This window comes from Heteronotia binoei, chromosome 7 (assembly GCF_032191835.1).
Source record: "Heteronotia binoei isolate CCM8104 ecotype False Entrance Well chromosome 7, APGP_CSIRO_Hbin_v1, whole genome shotgun sequence".
Taxonomy (NCBI): Eukaryota; Metazoa; Chordata; class Lepidosauria; order Squamata; family Gekkonidae; genus Heteronotia; species Heteronotia binoei.
This window is the reverse complement of record NC_083229.1, coordinates 103509498-103534556: the sequence shown is the minus strand read 5'-3', so window position 1 is coordinate 103534556 and position 25059 is coordinate 103509498. Positions and strand designations below refer to the sequence as shown.

The 25059-nt window shown below is 43.4% G+C and overlaps 1 protein-coding gene across 5 annotated transcripts; it reads left to right on the top strand.

Moving 5' to 3' along the window:
• Nucleotides 1–9763: 9763 nt before the first annotated feature.
• On the top strand, nucleotides 9764–23761 carry GMNN (geminin DNA replication inhibitor). 5 transcript variants are annotated; one of them, XM_060244139.1, is made up of 7 exons: nucleotides 9764–9906; nucleotides 14873–14963; nucleotides 19152–19247; nucleotides 19540–19672; nucleotides 22194–22276; nucleotides 22356–22466; nucleotides 23291–23761. In XM_060244139.1, exons 2-7 carry the CDS (start codon nucleotides 14910–14912, stop codon nucleotides 23471–23473), a joined length of 660 nt encoding a protein of 219 aa, XP_060100122.1. In that variant the 5' UTR covers nucleotides 9764–9906; nucleotides 14873–14909; the 3' UTR covers nucleotides 23474–23761. The 5 variants fall into 5 exon arrangements, with proteins under 5 accessions (XP_060100122.1, XP_060100120.1, XP_060100121.1 ...); XM_060244137.1 differs by having other exon boundaries at nucleotides 19537–19672; XM_060244138.1 differs by having other exon boundaries at nucleotides 9789–9906; nucleotides 19537–19672; nucleotides 23294–23761.
• Nucleotides 23762–25059: the final 1298 nt, after the last annotated feature.

The window sequence follows — 25059 nt, the reverse complement described above, 5'->3', positions numbered from 1 at the left end:
CACACACGACAGGCTCCGCCCGTGACCCGCTGCGCAAGCGCGTTGGGGTCGACAGTACTATCTCTGTCCTAGAAAGGGGGGGGGGACAAAATTCGAGTCCAATCTGGCGCCTTTAAGACCAACGGAGTTGCATTCAAGGTAGAAGCTTTCGCTTGCACGGACGCTTGTCCGTGAAACTGAAATTAAAGTTTATATATATATACAAAGAGAGAGAGAGAGGAGCAAATTAGAATAAGCATAATACTTGGAAATTAGAATAAACATAAACCAGAGTGAAATAACAAGCTTCGTTTACATAGTCACCATTTATTTGGGTTTAATTCCTGGGTAGGGGGGAAACAGAAGGAAATAAATATATAAGAATTGGAGATTTATGTGCAAATGTACCCTTCTTAAGTGTGGGATGCTGAGAGTTATTAATTGAGACCCTGTTGTTAAGCTCCATCCGTCTCTCCTTTCAAACATAGTTTCGTCCTTGCATCTATTAAACAACCTTTATTATGCTGCATGCTCCTCACCCTCTATATGTATGTATGTATGCAGTGGGAACGTCCGTTTCAGGGTATCCGAAGTGCGCGTGCACACGAAAGCTTTTAACCAGATCCCCTCGTCAGAAGAAATGTGTTTTTAGCACACGAAGGCTTGCGTTCTGAATAAAACTTAGTTGGCCTTAAAGGTACTACTTGACTCCTGCTTTGTTACCCTGATCTACCCACCGGGATCCATCTACAACGAAGGGAGGAAGGAATATAAAATGTAAAAGGGGTAAATAGTACTGATATAGCTCTATCGGGTCTGTGGCTCGTCGTGGATAAATTTGTTGTGCCGGACAGAATAAGCCACTGGTCAGGCTCCACCAAAACTCTTTTTTTCCCTTCTTTTTTGTCCCCCCCCCTTTTTTTTTTGCTGCCGGAAAAGTGCGCCATCAGGGACCGCCGCCTTGCAGCTCGAAGTTATGCAAGTTCTAAGCTTCCCCCGCCCGTCGTCATTCACTGCTGGTTTCATATGTCTGCTTTTTAAATTATTGTATTGAAGGGTTGTTGTTTTTTTTTAAGTATAGTGGTCCCTGATTGCATTGATGTTGCGTGAGTCACTCCCGAGTTTACATTGTTCGAAAGGCGGGGCGAGTGCTTTAAATAAACACAGGGCGGGAAGAAAGAATTTTGTTTTTAATGTTAAGAGATGGGACGGGAGGGAAACGAAGATCGATCTCTTCGTGCTCTTTATGGATCCCCGGAAGCTCCGGATCCCCGGAGCGCGTCTGCGCTCACTGCATTGTGGATGCTCACTATTTGTCTTGAGAGAAGTCGAAAACATTGCATGTGCCTTCCCTCGCTTCAAAACCTGTTTGCTGTAGCTTGGCGAAAACCAAACGCATCTATCGCCTGGCTCACAAGGCAGGAAAGCGCCACCCTCCTTCCCATCCAGTCCTGGGGAAACAGCCGAAGCTTTTCCTTTCTTGCTTCCTCACCTCTGCCCAGGTGTCAAATAGTTCCAAGCAACAACCCCCATGGTTTAGTCACAATACATTCATTCCAGAGTCAGAGGAGGCTTTGTGTTTGTTTCCTGCAGACAACAACAGTAACAGTTGGGGCACCTCCATGTATCTTAACGATGCGGGCACCCGCTTTCCAAAGCATAAGCCGGAACAGCGCCCTTAACCTTTCTAGGTGGCTGGAGCTCACACTAAAGAATGTGTTTTGCAGCTGTTTTTTTTACTGTGTAAGAATAACAAAAAAACCCAGTTGCAAAAGACATTCTTTAGTGGTTTGGCAGCAGCAGATTACCAGGCGCTCCCTCTCTCAGCATTTTGTACTACGTTATCCGTGTAGAAAAGAGCAAGAGTCCAGGAACACCTTAAAAGCCTAAGAAAATCTGCAAGAGGAGATGAGGTTCCGTGCTTCACCGCCCACTTCAAATATATATTATACATGGTGATTAATGTCACTTGCCCTAACCTACTTCCCCCATCATCCTGGCAGAAGTCCGTGCTTTTCTGAGGACTGTCCAAAACGCCGCCGCACCTGTTGAATTTCCATCCTGTAGGTGTCACATGGGGGAGAACGGGGGGGGGGGTGTGTGTGATACAACGCTGTGTGGTTTGGACAATCCCACGGGAAAAAGTTCACGCAGCTGGAACAACCCCGGGATCCTTCCTTCCACTGCCGGAGCGAATTTCCGGCCCCTCGCATAACTACGCACAAGCCACTGCTTATCTCGTCCCCTTTCTCCTCGCCTCTTTTTCCCTGCAAGAAAGCAGACGCGCTCGCAACACAAAGAACTGCGCATGCGTCTTTCTGAAACTTTGCCGGAAAGCCGCCGATTTCTGCCCAGAGACAGACTTGATTTCCCTAGTCCCGCATTCTCCACCTCACTCTGACGTCACTCTCTTAAGATCCCGGGAAAAGGATGAGCGTGCTCGGGGGTGTCGCGTGGGGTGAGAACAGCGTTTCCTTGTTATTGTCATTCCTGCTGAAACAAACCTACAAAGAGGGTGGCGATCTGACAACCCGACTTACATACTAAGATATAATAATAAAACAGCCAGTTCCAAGCGGGCAGCGTGTTGGTCTGAAGCAGTTGATCAAAGCAGGAGTCAAGTTGCACCTTTAAGACCAACCAATTTTTATTTAGAAGGTAAGCTTTCGTGTGCTCTTAAGCACACTTCATCAGACGAGGAATCCAGCACAGCGAGCAAAGCCATACCTAGCTGAGCAGAACCATACATAGCTGGTAGGCAGTGGCCCAGAATGCAACATGGTACAGATTTAAGAACCAATGACATGGTACAGATTTAAGAACCGCACATGTTCATGGTGATTTCCAAAATTTAAAATGACAAAACTAATAAAAAGCATGATATAAACAATAAATCTGTCAAAATTATGATGTGAACAATACTTGATTTTGCTAGGGTTACAGAATAGGAACATCCACTATAAGCAGAACGGATCCCCCCACAAGAACCTGTATGTATGTATGTATGTACGTACCTAGGTTAAAGCTAACAATATTTATACATTAATGTTATATTGCCATCTAGTGGAAATAGAAAGATTACCAGCCAGTGGTATAGGTAATTTCCTCATTTCAAAAATTCAACTTTCCAAACAAGCAGAGAAAGTCATTATACCTGCTGATTTCAGAGCCGGGGTGGAAGGTCCAAAATGAGCATGACCCAAAAGTTCCTCCCAACACTTCAGTGTAGCTAGTATATAATATCTTAAGGGAGCAACCTAAGTAGGTCTGCTTTACAAAATGACAGAAGGGCAGTTCTAATAAGGGTTTCCCTTGAATGTTCAAAGTTCAAATTCTGTGAACTATACGGTTGCCAATCCCCAGGTGCGGGCAGCGGATCCCCCGCTTTGGAGGTCCTCCCCCCGCTTCCTGGTCATCAGAAAGCCGGGGGGGGGGGGAATGGCTGCTGGGCACTCAATTATTCCCCATGGAGAACAATTCCCATAGGGTATAATGGAGAATTTGGTATCTGGGGCTCTTGGGGGGGCTGTTTTTTGAGGTAGAGGCACCAAATTTTCAATGTAGCATCCAGTGCCTCTCCCCAAAATACCTTGCAAGTTTCAAAAAGACTGGGCCAGGGGTCTAATTCTATGAGCCCCAAAATAAGGTGCCCCTATCCTTCATTATTTCCAATGGAAGGAAGGCATTTAAAAGCTGTGCAGTCCCTTTAAATGTGATGGCCAGAGCTCCCTTTGTAGTTAAACTATGCTTGTCACAACCTTGCTCCTGGCTCCACCCCCAAAGTCTCCTCGCTCAACCTCCAAAATCCCCAGATATTTCTTGAATTGGACCTGGCAACCCTAGTGAACTAACATCCAACATTAGCCACCATGCCAGTTAAACTGTGCTACCTCCACTTGCACACAAGCACACATAAACTAATTTTTGCCTTTGATTTAAACATAGGAAAAGAACATGTAAGCTCAGTTTATGGGTTCTGTGAGGCAGAACTTGTGATGAATCTTGCAATAATTAAAAGAGAATAAAACATTTTTATTTTTCACTTGACATCATTTCATGTACTAAAACACAACAGTAAGGCTCCAGGTTGACTCAGCCTTCCATCCTTCCGAGGTCGGTAAAATGAGTACCCAGCTTGCTGGGGGGAAAGTGTAATGACTGGGGAAGGCAGCGGCAAACCACCCTGTGAAAAGTCTGCCGTGAAAACGTTGTGAAAGCAACGTCACCTCAGAGTCGAAAACGACTGGTGCTTGCACAGGGGACTACCTTTACCTTTTTAACATAACAGAACTGCAATCTTTTAAAGTCCAAACCATTAACTTTTCCCTCCTCCACAGCTTGCCACTACCAAAGTCCATCTTTTCCCTCTTATTAGTGGGCCAAGAAGTCTCCTGCTAAACACTCTGTGCACCAGCTTCCAAAATGAGGGCCCCAAACGAACACCGCCCACCCCCCCAGATAACACAGCTCTGAAATAATAAAATCTCCCTCCCTCAAGTGGTTAAGAGCCTATGATTAAGATTTATGTTCCCCAGTAGGGCAGTCTTGCTTCCCTCATCTGATTTTCACTTATTCTGCACTCTTCTGCATCTAGAGGCTCCACTTTTTCCAGGCTCATGCAATTCCTAGTTAGGGGTTGCAGTCTGACACAGATATAGGGTTGCCAATCCCCCAGTTGGAGGAAGGGGAACCCGATTTGGAGGCTCTCTCCCCTTGTGTGTGGGGGGGTTTAAATGTCCGCTGAGCACTCCATTTTATCCTATGGAGAACAGCCCCCGTAGGGTATAATTCAGAATCGATCTGTGGGTATCTGGAGCGGGGGGAGGGCTGGTTCTTGAGGTAGAGGCACCAAATTTTCAGCATAGTAACTGGTGCCTCTCCTCAAACCCCCCCCTCCCGTTTCAAAAAGATTGCACCAGGGAGTCCAGTTCTATGATCCCCAAAATGTGCCCCCATCCTGCATTATTTCCAGTGAAGGGGAGGCATTTAAAAGGAGTGCAGTCCCTATGAATGTGATGGCCAGAACACTCTTCAAAGTTCAATTATGCTTGTCACAATCTTGCTCCTGGCTCCACCCCCAATGTTCCTGAGTCAGACCTGGCAGTGGCAACCCTATTCTGTTATCACAATAAGTATAATGCCTATAGACTCAGACTTTTGTTTTCACAATCCCAATGCAGAAGGTCATATGAACATACGAAGCTGCCTTATACTGAATCAGACCTTTGGTCCATCAAAGTCAGTATTGTCTTCTCGGACTGGCAGCGGCTCTCCAGGGTCTCAAGCTGAGGTTTTTCACACCTATTTGCCTGGACCCTTTTTTGGAGATGCCAGGGATTGAACCTGGGACCTTCTGCTTCCCTAGCAGATGCTCTACCACTGAGCCCCCGTCCCTCCCCTCTCCAGTCCCATGCATATGGCAAACCAGAGGAGGATATCTGCTTCATCATTGTTTAGCCACTCAGATTGTCATTGCACTTAAAGGAGAAAGACTGCACACTGGACAAGAAAGAAGGGGTAAGGGAGAGCAGATTCAGCTTTCATGGCTATGTTTGGTGCCAGTTTGGTGTAGTGGTTAAGTGTGTGGACTCTAATCTGGGAGAACCGGGTTTGATTCCACACTTCTCCACTTGCAGCTGCTGGAATGGCCTTGGGTCAGCCATAGCTCTCGCAGGAGTTGTCCTTGAAAGGGCAGCTTCTGGGAGAGCCCTCTCAGCCCCAGCCACCTCACAGGGTGTCTTTTGTGGGGGGAAAAGATATAAGAGATTGTAAGCCTCTGAGTCTCTGATTCAGAGAGAAGGGCGAGGTATAAATCTGCACTCTTCTTCTATGTCTGTTTCCCCCCTCCCCTTTTGCTGATTATAGGCAATAACATAATCCATCTTTCCTAGTTCAGGAAGTAGGACTCATATTTTGACTTTGACAATGCAAAGTCAAAGTTTGCAATAATTTACAATTCTGTCCTCATATCCTGGATTCCTCTCATTCTACCTCATACTGCTTCTTAACTGCTTAGTTTTAAGCCAATTACTAAAATGTAGAAAAAGCTAGACCCCATCTGAGTGGCTGTGAAAATCTATCACAGATGCATAAAATTTCACAACTAAAAGAGCTATTGGTCTGCTGTTATCTTCTAATAAAACCACTATCTCTGTATGATCTATATTTTGGAGCAAGGGAAGAATGAAAAGATTTCTAGGCTCAGAAAAATGATTGCATTTAGAGGTCACATGATACAGGGTGTCTACACTACATTTAGGGTGCAAGATTTGCCTGACCTAGCCACCCCCCATCTGGATTTAATGCTTGTAATCACACACGCACATCTCTCCCCTCCCCCCAGTCCTGCCTGTACTTACATCACCTTAGGACAGGCTGTGACTAGATTAAATAGCTACCTGGAACTTCCCAGTAGCAAACCTCTAAAATGTATGTAGGGTCTGCTTCCCAGCTATCTGAATGGCTGGGCACGCGCTGCACCCACCCTGCATGTGCATGAGCAGTCTGAATGCTCTTCTTGCGCATGCGTGGCCCATGCCTCTCCCACATTAGGGCAGAAGCTGTGTGAATGCTGCAGCACAGATCAAAGAGAACTGGCTTTTTTAGAGCCAGGATACTGCCGCACCAAGTCTCTTGTGTGATCCCACCCTTAGTAAACCTGGCTGAACTCAATGAGAAACCTAACTTTGTGTCCAAGTCTCTACTGAAGTGCAAACAGTCAGAACTCCAGATGTACAGATTTGTTTTGAAACGCACCAAGAATCTGAAACCCATCCCGATATACAGAACTAGAGAAAAAGCAATGCGGAGATTGGCAAAGTGTTTAAGAGAAGCCAAATGTCACAACATGTTTTTTTTTATACACATCAAACCTTTTGTGTTCAGCAGGGTGTAACGTGAAGCTTTTTCATTGGACTTCTGGTATTAATTATATGGCGGTTTTCATAAATGAGTTTCTAAATGACAGAAGGGAAATTATTTCGGATTAAAGTGAGGGATTCTTTACAATTCCTCCCAACCTGAAGAACTTAACAAGAACAGCTGAAGTATAATAGTGCACAACGGTAAACCCTTTCCATTAAGTTAAGGAGTGGTTCCATTATTAGGAACACCTGGCCAGACAGCAGCAGCTTAAAGGAAAACAGAAATTCAGGTTTATTACAAAACAGAACTTTACATTAAAGTGATCGTGTTACTTTAGTTCTAGAACAGAGCAACAGTCCAGTAGCACCATAAAGACTAACAAACTTTGTGGCAGGGTATGAGTCAATGCACACATCTTCAGATACTTCAGTTCTGAAAGCCTACTCTGCAGATTTCAGCTAAGTGACCCTGGAACTCACATGAATACAACCAGGCCTCAAATTCAGCAGGAGCTCACAGGAGCACAGCTCCTGAACCTTTCTGAGGGTTCCCCCTCTTCCTCCCCACCTACCTTTTCCATTGAATAGTAGGTGCAGCTGCATAACAATCCCTGGATCAGGAGAGCGGGCAGCCAGCCAGCCACCAGGGGCTTTGCCATTAACCCCTGAAGCCCTCACTACCCTTTCTCCACTTCTTATGTGATTTTGGGCAGTGAGTAGCTTGCTGGCCTTTTGACTGGGGGGGGGGGGAAGACTAGGAGAGCCCCAGGCGAGCAAGGCCTGCTTGGGCTGGCTGGATCTCTAGCCAGCCCAAGCAGACCTCGCCCACCCGGAGCTCTCCTTTCTTGCATCCAGTTGTTTTTGGTTGCGGGGTGGGGGGGCATATGCTAATGAGCTCTGCCACCTATTTTTCTACAAAATGACCCCTGAATACAATTGTTCCCAACAATGCACCTGAGGCAGCTTTTCTGTTCTGAGATCTGAAATGCAAATCTGTGTAGACTTCAGTCCTAGGCCTAGTTTTATTTATTCATTACAGGCTGTCTTTCTCCTATTACCAGCTTACGCCAAATGAAGAGGTGAAACACCACTCCCGGCCTGTACCATGTCAGTATTATTTATTTATTTATTACTTTAATTTATATCCCGCCCTCTTCGCAAGCGGACTCAGGGCGGCTAACAGTCAATTTCATGTGAAGGCTTGTTTGATTGAATGGCCCTTCATATAAAGAAACATAACTGTACAGAAACATAACTGTTCAGGACTCCAGCTTGCAGTTAGGATCTCGTGTGCGCCCTCCTTTTTATTATTATTATTTTGCTTATTTATATTTCGACCATTCCCCCATTTGGGGGCTCCGAGCCCTTCCTTTTCATGCAAAGGATGATTAAGGGACCCTCCTTAGAAACTGTCTCCAGCCATCCATGATGTACAAATGAAGATGGACAGGTCAACCACAGCTGGTTATTTCCCCCAACAAATCTGGATTAACTGCGGGTTTAGAATCCTGCTCTGTTGGCTGAAACCTACCTCTTAGTAATCCAGCCTCCAGGTGGGATCACCCCTGGTAATGTAGTATATCAGGAAATGATTTACTTTTAGAATACTTCAGATATGCTGTATTTCTTTTACTCTATTCATTCTACACACACTGTATATCTGTACTACTTTGAACTGTCTGTTTTTAAAAATTAATAAAAACTTTAAATTGGATAAAAAAAATCAACCCATATGCCCACTGCCTTTGTGCATTATAATACACATTTTTAAAAGGTAAAGGTAGTCCCCTGTGCAAGCACCAGTCGTTTCTGTCTCTGGGGTGATGTCACATCATGACATTTTCACAGCAGACTTTTTACGGGGTGGTTTGCCATTGCCTTCCCTGGTCATCTACATGTTACTCCCAGCAAGCTGGGTACTCATTTTACCAACCTTGGAATGATGGATGGCTGAGTCAACCTTGAGCCAGCTACCTGAACCCAGCTTCCACCGGGATCAAACTCAGGGCATGAGTAGGGAGCTTGGACTGCAGTACTGCAGCTTTACCACTCTGCACCACGGGGCTCCTGTTATAGATACACATAAAGACCATTTATTTCATTTATCCTTATAACAACTCTTTAAGGCAGGGCTGGCCAAACTGTGGCTCATGAGTCACATGTGGCTCTTTCACACATATTGTGTGGCTCTTGAAACCCTCATCACTCGGCTTGGAGAAGGCATTTGTCTCTAAATCACTTATCCAAGCCAAGCCAGCTGGCAGCTTGGAGAATGTATTTAGAGCTGCTTTATTTCTACCTCTCCTCCTTCCCTACAGCTTTCAAATATCTGACGTTTATTCTATGTGGCTCTTACCTTAAGCAAGTTTGGCCATCCCTACTTTAAGGTAACTTAGGTAAGTAAGGTTGCCAAGTCCACTCTGACTGCTAGCAGAGGATGAGAGGGGGATACGGTTGCCAGATCCTGGCTGGGAAACTCCTGGACATTCGGGAATGGAATAGTGCCGGGGGAGGACAGAGACTTCAGTGGGGTCCAGTGCAATAGAGTCCACCCGCCAAAGCATCCATTTTCTCCTGGGGAACTGATCTCTGTAGTCTGGAGGCGAGCTGTAATTCCGGGGGATCCCCAGGTCCCACCTGGAGGCTGGCATCCCAGGTAAGTGAGGCTGGACAGAAAGACCGCCCTGAAGTCACCCAGCAGGTTCCGGCAGCAGAGCGGGAATTCTAACGGAGGTCTCCGAGATCTCGCTCTCCCATCCCGCCCCTACTTTCCGCCAGCAACCAATCAAGAGTTATATTGCGGGAAGACGTCACTATGGAACGCGGAAAGGCGGAGCCGGGAGAACCTGGACGCGGCCTTCTCCATAGCGGTCTGCGATTGGCTGGATGTTTTTTGACTGGCGAATGGGTGGCTGCGGAGAGGGCGTTTCTGTCCGCGCCCCGCCCACTGACGCGTGTGGTATTTATGGCTGCGCGCGAAAGACTTCCTTGTTCAAGCGAGCGAGCGGGAACGGCGGGTGGTGTCGCGTGGAGAGGAATCCGCGGCTCGCTTCTTGTTGGCTTGGTGAGTTCGCGCGAGGAAGCGTTGCTGGGAGAACGGGCCGTGCTGCGGAGAGACCGGCGTTGATTTCCAGCGGGTCTTTATGGAAACACGCTGCTTGCTACCTTGAGGCTTTGCGGCTGGTTCGCGTTGCTTAAAGCCGTTTGCGGAAGATGGAGGTGGGAGTACAGGGGACATTCTTTGGGTGGCGGAGGCTTTTCTCCTTACCCCCTTCCATCGTGTTGTTTTATGCAGTTGGCACCGTTTGTGCATTCCTGTATTCTGGTTGTGCTGCTTGGCTCCATTGCGAAGCACTCGGCTTGAGAGGGTGAGGTCCGTTTGGGGGAGCCGGTTCAACTGAGCAACATACACGTGTTTATGGCGCAGTCCTGTGCAGAGTAGGCTAAACCTGTGGTCTTCAGTAGGCTTGGACTGCAGGAGCTCTGCAGCTGGCTGCACTGCTAGCATCTAAAGGAAGGGTGGCCAAACTTGCGTAACATAAGAGCCACATAGAATAAACAGATGTTTGAGAACCGCAAGACATGGACTTCAGATTTTTGAGAGCTGCAGAACAAAACCGGAGGAAAGTAGATGGAGGGAGAGGTGGAAAGAAAGCAATGTTAACTTTAAATGTTTTCTCCAAGCTGCTGGGCAGTGGGGGCTTGAGATCCACACAATACGTGTAAAAGATCCACATGTGGCTCCTGAACCACAGTTTGGCCACCCATTGTCCCAAGGAAGGGTCTTGAGGGCGCTGTGGAGTACTTAGAAGTGGCAAAACCATATCCCTGTGTGTCCGTGTGGGTGCCTTGCGAAGGCTTAAGTACATCTTGTTGCTTCCCTTATATCTGGTCTTGAAAAATGTATTTTGGAGCTGACTGTAGTGTGTGCTTAAGAGCCTGCTGGATGTAGTCATGGCAGTCTAGATAGGAGCATGTCTCACATTATCTCTGCCATTTTGGGTGGTTGAGGGCTGCTCTCATGGCAGGGTGTGGGAGAGGCAATTGTAAGAATTCCTCTCCATTTCATAAAACAATGTGGTTCTGGCCTTCTGTTTAAACTAACACACACACACAATGCATCTTTTTTGGGTCTCCAGAAATGTATATGTGTAGCTCTGAGAAATACCTGATTAGGAATATACCGTAGTAGAAACTTCTGTTTCTAGTATAGGGGTGGCCAGCTGTGTTACAAGGAGTTACTTCATTATCTAGATACATGTTTATTCTAGTTCCTGCAGCATTGAGATATGAACTCTGCCACGTGGGAGATAAGGCTCCAAAATAAAGCTAGTTTCATGATATGGAGTGATGTCAGTGTATGTGATGGTGGGTTCATATAGTTATTAAGCATAAGAACATAAGAGAAGCCATGCTGAATCAGGCCAATGGCCCATCTAATCCAACATTCTGTATTACACAGTGGCCAAACCCAGGTGCCATCAGGAGGATCACCAGCAGGGCAGAACTGCAAGAATCCTCCCACTGTTGCCTCCCAAGCTCTAAGAATACAGAGCATCATTGTCCCAGACAAAGTGTTCCATCTATACCTTGTGGCTAACAGCCTCTCATGGACTGTTGCTCCATATGTATATCCAGTCTCCTCTTGAAGCTGTCTGGTGGTAGCTGCCACCACTACATGTGACAATAAATTCCACATGTTAATTACTCTTTGGGTGCAGAAGGGCCTTTATCTGTTCTAAACCTACTATTCATTAATTTGAGTGCCTATGAGTTCTTGTATTGTGAGAAAGGGAGAAAAGTACTACTTTCTCTGCCTTCATACGAAAGCTTACATTCTGAATAAAACTTAGTTGGTCTTAAAGGTAGGCTTGTCTATTGCTTTGTTTGGTAAACCTATACCATATTACCCTTCAGTTGTTTTCCCAAACTCAAGAGCCCTAAACTCTTTAACCTTTCTTCATAAGAAAAGTGTTCCATCCCCTCAAAATATTTAGTTGTCCTTTCTGTACTTTTTCCAATGCTAGAATATATTTTTTCGATGCAGTTACCAATACTGTACACAGTATTTCAAATGAGGCCACACCATCAGTTTATACGAGGGCATTATGGTAATGTCTGATTTGTCTTTAGTCTCTTTTGTAATAATCCCCAGCGTACCTTTTCCCTTTTATTGCATCACACATTGAGTTGACATTTTCAAGGAGTTATCTACAACAACTCTTAAGATCTCTCTCTTGGTCAGCTCCACCAGTTCAGCCCCCACAAATGTAAACTTATACTTAGGATTTTTTTGCTACAATGTGCATTACTTCACGTTTTCTCACATTGGACCTCATTTGCCACATTAATGCCCATTTGCCCAGCCTTGGCCGATCCCTTTGGAGTACCTCACGGACCTCCCTGGTTTTCACCACCCTGAATAAATTAGTGCCTTTTGCAAATTTAGTCACTTCACTGCTTAATCCCAACACCAAATCATTAATGAACAAGTTGAAAAGCACCAAACCTAGAACTGAGCCCGGCAGTACTCCACTGCTTACAACCTTCCACTGTATACTCACCTTCCATTTATACTCACTCTCCATTTCTTGTTAAATAACCAGTTTTTAATCCACAAGAGGACTTGTCCTTTCATTCCATGATTGCTGAGCTTACTTAGGTGCTTTTAATGAGCAACTTTATGAAAAGCTTTCTGGAAGTCTAGGAGAACAACCATCTGCTGAGTTGCCCTAGTCCACATCTTTGTTCACTCCTTCGAAGAACTGTGAAGGTTAGTGAGACAAGATCTTCCCTTACAGAATCCATGCTGATTCTTCTTCAGTAGCTTTTGTTCATCAATGTGCCTACTAATCCTGTTTTTAATAACAGATTCTACCAATTTACCCAGCATCTGTGTTAGACTGACTAGCCTGTAATTTTCTGGATCTCCTGTGGAAGCTTTTTTTAAAAAAAAAATTGGTGTTAACATCAGCTACCTTCCATTCATCAGAAATGGTGACAGATTTTAGTGACAGATTGCAGATTTCTGTCAGGAGATCCGCAAGTTCGCACTTGAGTTCTTTCAGAACTCTTAGATATATGCCAGGGGTGGCCAACGGTAGCTCTCCAGATGTTTTTTTGCCTACAACTCCCATCAGCCCCAGCCAGCATGGTCAGTGGCTGGGGCTGATGGGAGTTGTAGGCAAAAAACATCTGGAGAGCTACCGTTGGCCACCCCTGATATGCCATTTGGGCCTGGTGATTTATTAACTTTTAATTTGTCATAGGATTTGTCAGCTTTTAATTTGTCATAGGACACCCTCTCTCTTCACCTCAATGCAACTTGGGTCTTTCAACACCCCTCCTGAAATTGGTGAATCGAGTGGGCAAGCATCTCCTATCTTCCATAGTAAAAGCAGAGGCAAAAATTGTATTTGGCTTCTCTGCCATTTCCCTGTCATCTTTTAGTAATCCTTTTACTTCTTGCTTATCCAGGGGCCCCACTGCTTCTCTGGATGGTTTTTCCTGCTTCTAATGTATTTGAAGACATTTTTATTGCTGGTCTTTGCTTTTTTGCAATATGTTCTTCATGCAATATGTTCTTTTTTGCTTGTCTGATCACTGACTTGCATTTTATTTGCCAAAGCCTGTGCTCCCTTTTATTTACCTCACTCGGACTAGCTTTCCATCACTTAAAGAACTCCTTCTTACCTTTTGTTACTTCTGTTACTTTGTTATGTCATGCAGGTCTTTTAAAAAATGCCTGTTTGCACCTTTCATAATCTGTGGTATACATTGTATCTGAGCTTCCAGGATTGTAGTTTTAAATAGTCTCCAAGTTTCCAGAAGAGATTTGGCCCTTCTTTCCTTTCATTTGAGAGATGTTTCTAAAGTTAAATGTGGTTGTGTTGTGTTTTTTTTAGCAAATCCTTTTTTACCTAAATCCTAAACTTAAGCATTATGGTCACTGTTCCCAGTTGGTGCTGTCGCATTTACATCTCTCACCAGGTCTTGAGCATTACTTAGGACCAAGTCCAAGTTCACTTTCATGACTCTTAAACAGTAGACAAAATACTCTTTTGGAATTAAAATGTGAAACCAGGGCTGCTTGGCAGGGTTAGATCTAGGATGCCAGTTCACCTTAAAGAATCAATGGGATATATTCAGTACCATTTATTGAAGACTTCTTGACCTTTGCTATACATCAGTCATTCAGGCAGATGCTAAAGATGATAACTTGGTTGTTTGCCCCCCCCCCCTGACTTTTACTGCATGCTCACAGGTGCAGTAGTAAAATCACACAAGTATAGTTGGTCGTTAGGTGACTTTGAGTGAAGAGGTGAGGAGAAAGCACAGGAGAAGAAAGAGTTGAACGAGGAACTTGACAATTGTGTGAATGGCTTATTCATGGCACTTGTAAAAAGTCCCCAATAGTCATTTGGGATTGATTAGAATCCAAGGACTACTCTGCTTCATATAGCAAAAGATTGTTCCCTGTGTTTCCATAATAGGCTGGATTTGCCTCTTAGGTGTTCAGAGGATGTTTGCATTAGTAAGTCATGCTTTTGTAAACATGTTTTTGTGAGTGTTTTTAGATGTTATTTATATCTTCTGAAAAAAGATCAGTCCATTTGGAATAGAAATGGAGGGGTCTGCTGTAATGTAAAAAGTAGCCTTAATTCTCTGTGACTTGTGACCCTGATCTAACTAGTTAGGAATAGAAGTGTGAGGCTGTGCTCTTAGAACTCATACAGATTTTGCCATCAAGTAACGGGCTACAAGATAATTCGTCAAACTGATCTAAGGAAAAAAGTGGTAAAAGGACAAAGGGGAGAGTCTTGCTGTTCTATATCAAAATTGTCAAAGAGCAGTCTAGAGGGGCTTCAAAAAGGTGTGTGGATTTCAAAGCATCTTACCTTAAATGTTCAGGGTCTTCCATCCCAGGGTGAGAAACTAATGTCTTGAGGAGAGGGATGAAGTTCTAGTATGTGAACTTTATTGCACTGTTGTGATTGTAGTTAAATAGAATAATTTTTTATGTATTCTAGAATATTTTGTGTAAATAAGACTGCTCAAAGTAGGCGAATGAATTCCAGGCTGAAGCAGAAGGCTGAAGCAGAGAAATCTTTGGCTGCAAAGGTAACAACCCTTCACTGCATAACTTACCTTCTCACTCTGTGTATGTATGTGCATCGGGAGTTGTCTGTTAAATCTTAGCAAATAAAATCAGACTTAATTTTCATATGAATTGGGCTCAGAGATACTAAGTATAATTTGATTAACTGCTGCTCACAACACTTTGCTAACTTCACATGTGTGTAGTTGCTTTGCAATGGGAAGCAACTTAATTACTGCATAGTAATTCTTAGCCTTCAGGGCATGTGAGTGCTTCAAGTTACCAAAGTAAGAAGCACTTTAAAAGTTTTAATAAGCGAATTGTTTAACTGCTGAAACATGAACTTGAGACAATTGATAGTACTCTGGCAGAAGGATTTGGAGAATCTTATAGCGATAGGAAATGTTGAAAAATTATCACTTCTACATGATGTACTTGTTCTACTGTTTTTAGTAGTGCTGTGCTTGAGCAGTACTATGAAGTTGGCAAAATGCCAGAGGGGCCATGTCAGTATTCCAAAAGAGGGTTGCATAGCAAAAGAGGGAGATTGGCAAAATTGTTTCCTTCCTTGGAGTCCTGGGCATTTTCTAGTAAAGTCTGCAGAAAGATGATTATAAAATCATATATTTTCTCTATAGAGTACAAGCTACTTCCTGACTGCTTAACCATATGCTAGTTTTGAGGATGCCTCAGGTAAGGCAAGCACCCCGTAGCGCAGAGTGGTAAAGCTGCAGTACTGCAGTCCTAAGCTCTGGTCACAACCTGAGCTCGATCCTGGCGGAAGCTGGGTTCAGGTAGCTGACTCAAAGTTGACTTAGCCTTCCATCTTTTCAAGGTTGATAAAATGAGTACCCAGCTTGCTGGGGGGAAAGTGTAGATGACTGGGGAAGGCAATGGCAAACCACTCTGTAAAAAGTCTGCCATGAAAACGTCGTGATACGACGTCACCCTAGAGTCAGAAACGACTGGTGTTTGCACAGGGGACTACCTTTACCAGGTAGGGGATATCTAGCTCCTTTCCTTATGAGCGTTCTTAGCTTTTTTTGTATAGACATTAATGAATGTATTCTTGAAGGGTTTCTTTCCTTCCAGGTCTGTGTATTGGTCCCTCTAGCTCTGTCATCTGCAATGGCTAGCAAGTAGTTCTGTGTCCCAATCTTGTTATAGATGTATCTGACGTATCTGACTTTGCAGTTTTGTACCACTAGTTTACAAGGCTCTTCCCTTATGCCTTTGTGGCCAAATGTATGCTAATCTTGGCCACAAGATGGCCTGGCTGCCGTTCTGTTGTAAAACTCTTGCTCTATCTAGTGTTCAGCTAGGGCAAGCCACCCCAGCCTCCTCTGGTTCACTTAGAAAGCACAAATTCATAGTCCTCATGTCTGCTGCAGAAAGTTAAAAGATTGGCAGGTTGCCACCTGAGCCATAACCATTGTCATGGGTTGACCAGATATTGGGTTGTCCAAGCAATGAAAAAATTGATGGTACCACTCAACCGCTTGGGCTGGTAGCATAAATCAGAGCCAGTATTGGAAGCAGGGAACATTTACTCCCTCCAAATGCTAGAATGCAAGGCTTAGAGTGCCTTGTTATGCTAGCTTTTATTGCCTAGCAAATGAGAAGGTGACATTCACTGTGGCTATTAAATTTATGGGCTCATGTCAGAGGACCATATCACTTTTAGAAGGACAAAAGCAGTTGGAGAGATGGTCTTAGAGCCCCATAAATGTTAAAATAAGGCTGTGAAATATCTTTGCTATCTGTTAATTCTCAGACCTGCTGGGCCTCCGATCTAGATTTCCAAATGACTAAATTTATACTTGCTGCCTAGGTGCTACTTGGTTGAACATAAAATATGAAGAGTAATAGATTAACTCAAGTAAGTAGTGGCCAGTGAATACCTCTAACAACTGTAGCCTAATTCAGCAGCAGTGAGTGTAATGTGAAATGTACTACAGTGCTGGTTCCCACAGAAGTTGGCATTTGTCCTGCAGTTCAATAGCACGTTAATTGGCAGCAGAAACTTTACCGTGGGAAAGGTGAGCTCTTGTCATGTGAATCGCCAACTTTCTCACGCTAGTATGACATTATGTTCCTGTTATCCCTATTTGATTATCTACCATTGTTTGCTATCTCATGGTGCAGTGTAATGATTTCTCCCCCCTGAAAGACTTAATGCAGGAAATAAGTGTTTACATATGACAAGGAAGGTAATAGATGTACCGTTCTTCCAAACACAATACTCTTGCTGGATCAGTGTGTTATGCCCCAAGCAGGGCAGCTAGATATCTGCCACAAATAAAAGGAAACTGGTACCCTGTAGAGTTACTTGAAAATTAAAATTAACTTACTGCCTTGTGTGCTGTCTTTGAAGTAGGTGCAACGGCATGAAGCAAAACAATTGAAATTCAGCCTCTACTTTTGGTACAATGCAAATATGCCCAAGTTGGTGATACAGGAGATGTTTAAACAACTAAACCTGGGGATCCAGTTACAGTGCAAAAATGACCTGATTTGTGTATTTCATCTGATTTGGACTCTAACTGTTCATGTGTGGCTATTAGTTTAGTTTAGTTTATTTGTGATTTATATCCCGCCCTTCCCACCAGGTGGCTCAGGGCGGCTTACAGCATATAAAATCTAACATAAGAATATAAAAATTTAAACATTTTACACAGTTAAAACATTAAAAACATACAGCAGTCTTATAAAAACTACACTCAGTTTCAAGTGCCGGTTAGTTGTAAGCCAGCCAGAAGAGGACTGTCTTACAGGCCCTGCGGAATTGAGCGAGATCCCGCAGGGCCCTTACCTCTTCCGGCAGCTGGTTCCACCAGGAAGGGGCCATTACGGAGAAGGCCCTATCCCTAGTAGATTTCAAACGGGCTTCCTTTGGCCCAGGGACAACGAGGAGGTTTTGAGTTCCCGATCTCAGTACTCTCTCAGTACTCTCTGGGGAACATGTGGGGAGAGACGGTCCCTCAGGTAGGCAGGTCCTAGGCCATATAGGGCTTTAAAGGTAATGACCAGCACCTTGTACCGAACTCGATAAAGTATTGGCAGCCAGTGCAGAACCCGAAGCCCTGGCTGAATGTGCTCCCGTCTTGGGAGCCCCAATAACAACCGGGCGGTGGCATTCTGCACTAACTGCAATTTCCGGGTTCGGCACAGGGGCAGCCCCATGTAGAGGGCATTGCAGTAGTCCAACCTCGAGGTGACCGTTGCATGGATCACCATTACTAGATCGTCACGCTCCAGGAAGGGAGCCAGCTGCCTTGCCCACCTAAGATGGAAAAATGCGGACTTGGCAGTGGCTGCTATCTGAGCCTCCATTATTAAGGAAGGCTCCAGTAGTACCCCCAAGCTCTTGACCCTATGCATCGCTATCAGCGGCGTACCGTCAAAAACTGGCAAGGGGATTTCCCTTCCCGGACCCCGACGACCCAAGCAAAGGACCTCTGTCTTCGCCGGATTTAGCCTCAGGTCAGATATGGAATAGCAAGCATGTCTGCGGCTTTAGAGGGATGTCTAATTCTGGCTGATCTCGCAAACACTGAGCTGGTTGTTGGCCTCATCCCATGGTGGTTTGCATTAAAGAGATCTTATCATAGTCTTTCTGATAAAGTTATTTTGCTGTACTTTTCTAAAGGTGATTAAAATACACAATACTCAAATATTGGTGGTTAAAATATACAACATTCAGAAATATTTATCTACACAGTACAACATTCCTTAAATATCTAATGTACAACTTACAAGGATTCATTTCCCTAATGAAAGAATATCAGATCTACTAGAAATTTTCTAGCATTGCCATGGCGTTTATTAAATTTTACATTTAGCCATTTTAACATTCCAACTTATTAACGGTCGCAGTACAGAAGAAATTATTGACTGATACAAATAATGGCCATTGTGGGGGAAGTTTTCAAGGAAGCCCACGTGATGTAGGAATACTCTGTGATCAAACAATATGAGAAAAGAGTTGCAGCAGGGCATGAGTGCATTGTTGACCAACTAAATATCATTTTTGGCCTGGCAGTGTATGTTACCTGATGAATACACTTTCCTGAGATCTAGAATCTTTTTGACAAAATACATATGCTACAGTGTACTTTAGCGTTCTGTAGCTTGCATTAATGCTAAATGTATTTCAGACTGTAGGAACATGATCTAAATCTAAGTGTATTATATTTTCTTTTTCAAAACAGGCTCCTGGAGGTAGTTCAAATGGCCCATTCCAGAGACAAACCCTTAAGATGATACAGCCATCTATTACAGGGTGTCTTGTTGGCAGGGCAGATAAGGTATGTACTGCTACTAAAAAACACTGATTGGAAGCTAATAATTTGCTGTATAAGCTGCAGTTTGCCTTCAGTGTTGAGTGTAAAACTGAATTGCTACCATATACAGCATATAGACTTAAGAAGGGGTGGAGTTGGTTGTTAACTGGAAAGCACATCAAATAATGCATATTCAGTTAATACTGTTCAAGGAAATAAAGTTTCAAGTTTTATCAAGCAGATTAGAGGGTGAGAGGAAAGGTTCATTGGAGAATGTACCCATTTCTGAGAGTTTTCCCATTAAAACTTATAGCAGGTCCAGCTGTCAATCAAGGGGAAAATCTGGAGTGAGCCATCTATGCCAAACGTGTCCAAACCTGTTTCTGCAACATCATCAGAACACAGAAATGCAAAAGGTGCCATCCAAGCTTCTGACCTCATGGTAAAAGGTATGTAGCCTTTTCAAAAGAAAAGCAGCTACCAAAATCTCATGTGAAGACATGCAGCTACTGGATCCAAGATCTGTATAAACTGGTATTCATCTTTTGTCTTCTCCTGCAGCCCCACATTGGGATTGTGTTTGTGCAGGCTGGCCACAGACATTTTGTTTCTAGTTTAAAAACTTCGAAGAGGGAGCACCCTGCCCCCTTTTGGAGCCAGCACATGCATGGGATTTCCGCCCCACGCATCACATACTCCAACGGCAGGTGCTCCCTTCCCTTAGTTCCTTTTTGCTGCCACTATTTCTCCTTGAAATAATTGTTTTTCATGCCTTTGGGAGAGTTTTTAAGCTAGAAAGAAAACGTCGGTGGCGAGTCTGCACAGGCAGAGTCCCATTGTGTGTCTGCATAGAAGACAACAGCTCATTCAGCTTCGGCTGAAAAATGGGTAAATAATGTAGGCATGACATACTGCAAAACACATGCTGCTGAAAGGGATAGTGTGTCCAAAGTTGCTTGTACTCTGCCAATTCAAGGAAAGGACTTAGTTTTGAATCATGTTGGCCTTTTTGCCCTCCCTCACAGGAATTTGCTTTATATTGTTCTTAGCTGAGCAGCCCATTTTCCTTTCTCTGGCTGCCCCTCCTTGTCGTTTGAATGCACATTGGCAAATTCTGAGCCAACCTAAGGAAATGAGGGGAGAGACTCAAATCCATCTTGTGCCTTGTTTTAAATTGGCACATGAAATAATGTACACTAAAAATCGAGTTTACAGTTTTAGAGGGTCCTTCCCATACCACTTACAGGTTGTGCTTTCTCCAAGGTTTCAAAACAAAGACTTGGGTCTCCTAGCTTAAAGATTCTCTCTGGCCTCGGCAGCGAACCAAGTCTTTTGTTTTTACTGAGCTTGGTGTACGTTTTCTGAGGCAGCAGCTCTCAGTTCCTGAAGATTCTTTTGTAGCTCCTAAAGATAGCTGACTACATCTTTGCTTTTGATGTTCTTTATTCCTGTCCATGCTTCCTTGAGGATGTCCATTAGTCCTCTCGTATGGCACCTGAACAGTAGTTCAAAGGGACTAAATCCAGAACTTTATTGTGGCATTTCTCAATATCCAAATAAAAGATGCTGAAATCTTTGATCCCAGCCATCAGGGTGCTTCACTAGATATATTCTCATGTGATTCAGAGTGGCATTGAATCTTTTATTCAGTCCATTTGCTTGTGGATTCTAAGCTGTGGTGGTGAGATGTTTAAGGTCACAAGCTCGCATCAGCTCCTTCATTACCTGGGACATGAATATGGTTCCCATATCTGTGAACATTTCTTGTGGAAAGCTTAGCCTAGGGAACACAGTCAACAAGGCATCTGCTGCTGCTGTTTTAGTTTCAGTGTCCTTTAAAGGGATGGCTTTTGGGAATGTGGTTGAATAATCCACAATTGTTGATATGTGTTTATTCCAATGACGGGTTTCTCTAGTGACTAGTCTTACAATATCCACACCTATCTTTAAGAGCTCTTCAGTCACAAGAGGAACAGGTTGTAAGTGTCCTTTTGTTCTGTCCTGAACTTTGCCCACCAGCTGATATGCTTGGCAAAGCTCCCATATTGGGCCAATAAAATCATGCTTGCAACCCGTCTCTAGTTTTGTTAATTTTTAAATGTCCATGCATGAGTGTTTCATGGGCATGATGTAGAAGCTGCAATCTATTTTCTTGGGATAACCAACTATTTATACCTCTTCCATATAGCAGCACATTTTTGCCTCATATAAACACTCTATAAAGTCTCTGGTCTGTGACCTTAAACAAAGATTCTCTGCCATTACTACTTGGGAAGATGTCTCAGCTTGTCGCCAGAATTTCTGTAAAGAATCATCTTGCCTTTGCTCAGTCAGAAATTGTACAGCCTGGATGCTCTGTGCCAGAGCTGCAGGTTCACTCACCATTACTTTGCCTGGGTCTCTTCTGCTGAGTTGGTACATTCTGTTTCTAGCAACCACTAGCTTCTGGCCTAATAGGCAATTTGAAGCCTGACTTTGAGGCCTTATTCCTGGTCACTACATTAACTGATCTGGCTTGTGAGGCTGTGTCATTCCTCAGGAATATAGGGACTTCCAGTTTCCCCCACACTCCCACTATCCACTTACCCTGGAATCCCTTTGTATTCAATTGTAATTTCTGCCAAGTCCACATCTAATTCTGGGCCACTGATTTCCTTGATTTTATGTTTTTCAAGGTAGGTATTGGTCTTTCTTTACCCAGTGTGGAGCTAATGTAATTTCTATCCATTAAATCATAACAAATGGCATAAATACAATCCTTAGATTGATGTCGGATTTTTGATAACTTGATGGTATCATAAACATTAGGTCTCACCCAGTGGTGCTCTTACCTTCCTCAGCATTCTAGTTGTGTAATTAGAACCATTTTTATACATAGTATTTCCATTTAGTTATCAAAGTAAATGTGCTTAATCAAAATCAAGGCAACATCTGCTCTTGAATATTTTAATAGTCTTCACTCTTTTGCAGGCAATCCTTCATCTGTGTACTGGAAAGAGCTGGCTGAAGAGAGGAGGAAAGCTCTATATGAGGTGTTACAAGAAAATGAAAAGGTAACGGTGGTATTTAATGGGGGGGAAAGTAAGTGTTTTTGATGAATGCCCTTGTTTAATGTCTGTCTACTTTTTCCAGCTGCACAAAGAAATTGAATTCAAAGATGCTGAAATCGCTTGTCTAAAGAAAGAGAATGAAGAGCTTGCAGAGCTGGCAAGCCATGTACAATATATGGCAAACATGATTGAGGTAAATAGTACTTCAGACTCTTATCAGATCCTAGATGTCCCTCTTAAGGTTGCCATGGAGGGAGCTTCATAATTGCTTCGTAATTGCAGAAGAGGTCTTACTAGCATCCTCAAACAGCTTCTGAAATGCTAAATGGAAGATCCAAGCTTACACATTCTGAACTCGGTCTCTTGTTTTATGTGAAGAAAAGGGTTCTTCCTCTTGACAATCTCAATGGCCCTTCTTGCCTGTTTGTATTAGAAGGCAGGAGGAATGGATATGTGGGAGAAGATGTTAATTTTTCTGATCCATTTCAGAAAATAAGGGATATAAAAACTGATATTCAGGGACATATTTGACCTGTCTGCACCAGCTGTACTTCTCACTGCTCGATATTAAGTGATATTTTATCAGCATATTACAGTAAAGTTGATGCAAAGGCCTTGTTTTCAGTTCTGAAACTTTTAATGTACAACCTTTGCTAATTATAACAATCTGCCATTTGTTTGCATGAAAAGTAGAACTCCAGGTGCAAATCCTGTTGTGTTCTACCTACTACTTAATACAAGCACCAGGTTTCCAAGATAAATCCGATTTTTTTTTGGCTTGTTTTTGTATTCAGCAAACTTTTCTGAGTTGTGTAGATTTTAGTACCTCAAACATTTCACACGCCAGCTACTTGAATCAAAATATGTTAGCTGTGAATCTGGGAACAAAGTAACTTGATTGACACTGACTGCACTATATTACCTCTAAAAAAGACCAAGCTGTTAATTACTGGTGTAAGAGTTTAATATTTATCTGCAAATATTAACATCTAGTGGTACTTTGTAATGTCTCTCTAGCAGCTAACTGAACAAGCACCAGAAAGCTTTGAGACACTGAAAAATCTAGACCTGGAGGAAAGTGTACATGAAGATTCTTCTGCAGAAGAGAATTTGGATGATGACTCTGAGCCAGAATGCACACAGATCTCTTCTACAGAGAATGTTACAGATCTACATACACGTGAAACCAGTAATCCTTAATACTGAGGCTGCTCATATCCGATCAGTGCTTTAGGGGAGAATAAACTACCAGAGATGACTTGGGTAGGGCAGGAATGAAATCTTCTGGAAACTGGTAATATAAGAGCAAAAGTATAAATTGTGGCAAATAATTTGTACAAATGCTAGTAAGTGTATCTATAAACTATTAACTGCATCTGGCTGCTTGTGTAAGATGGAAATACTGTGTATTTCACCATGTAAATAGTTTTATCCATGTATAGTATGTTTCATATAACTGCCAAATAAACTTAATTATGTCACTTGTAACACCCTTCCAACTCTACGATCTGGTGAATTAGTATCTTTAATGAGAGTGCTACCTGCTTTAGGTCTGATTGGAAAGTGAAAGATAGTAGATGCATGTGAAAGTCACCTTGAAGACAGGTGGACAGTGTTCCTTCTAAGCTGAGTTAGCGTGAGTTAGCTCAGTTTTTTAGCCTCCAGCTCACACATTTTTGTCTTAACTCAGGAAGGATGGCCCCAGAGCAAACTATATTAGGCAGGAGCCAAGTTGCTCACTCACAACTTTAATGCCAATACCTCACAAAGTAGAATTTTTGCTGACAAGACTCCACAGCTTAGAGGAAGCATTGCAGGTAGGTAGCTTAGATTCTGAGTGGAGAATTGGACAGTGGCAGAGCCTAATCTCTTGGATAGGTCAGCGCAATGCCAGTTGTGAACTACATGTGGAAGCCTTTAAATCTTGATTGTGTTCAACTTCATGTTCCTGATGTAGCTTCTTTATATATGTGCAGAATGGAATTCTGAAACGTAAATAGAAGTGCATTTTATCAGTGAACCAGGCTGAGGTATATAGCCATTAGTAAGGCTTCTGTTAAACCTTGAGCAGTTTCTGGACAATTCAGACTAGCATCTAGTACTTCTCCCTTACGCTGGATGTTGCCTAATTAGACATGTGTAACAGAAATGCAACTGGCACACATCTAATGTTTTAATTGATGCAGTTTGACCAGTAGGGGAAGTAACTGGTGGCAGAAACTTAATTTACTACTAGGTTGGAAGTGAGATTTGGTTAACAGTTGATGTTGAACAAGCAGGGATGGAATTGTATGTTATCCCTCTGAAAAATATTGGGACTATCCTCACTACTGGTTTTGCAGGGCTGCCATCTGAGAAGTGTATGTGTTATCAAAGCCAATTATCTCAGTGACTCTGGGGGAATTGTTCCTTTAGAATGCTGGTTGTTTCCTTCTTTCCCCACCCCCAAGAAAAACCCCAAGATGTAATACCCCACCCCACCCCAAAAAACCCAGGGAAAGATAGCTGAAACTTCATTCTGTATTCTAAAGTGACTTCAGTCCTCTTCAGGTTTCTCTGCTGGAAACTGAGGGGAGATTCATCCATTCTGAATAGTTGCAGCTGACCCACATGTGCAATGTAGGCCAGTATCTTACTTCTGAACAGGCACTAGTCTGATACCAGAATCAGGCAAAAGCATAAGTTTAAGTGTAGATACATCACCCTGCCAACAAAAGTCTGTGTAGTCAAAGTGATGGTATTCCCAGTAGTAATGTATGGCTGTGAAAGCTGGACCATAAGAAAGG

Bases quoted from the DNA above. Each gene is read 5' to 3' on its own strand.
- GMNN (XM_060244136.1), top strand. From the start codon at position 14,862: ATGTATTCTAGAATATTTTGTGTAAATAAGACTGCTCAAAGTAGGCGA. The intron at 19,673-22,193 runs GTATGTAGCCTT...ACTCTTTTGCAG, and splicing joins TTCTGACCTCATGGTAAAAG to GCAATCCTTCATCTGTGTAC. The intron at 22,467-23,290 runs GTAAATAGTACT...ATGTCTCTCTAG, and splicing joins ATATGGCAAACATGATTGAG to CAGCTAACTGAACAAGCACC.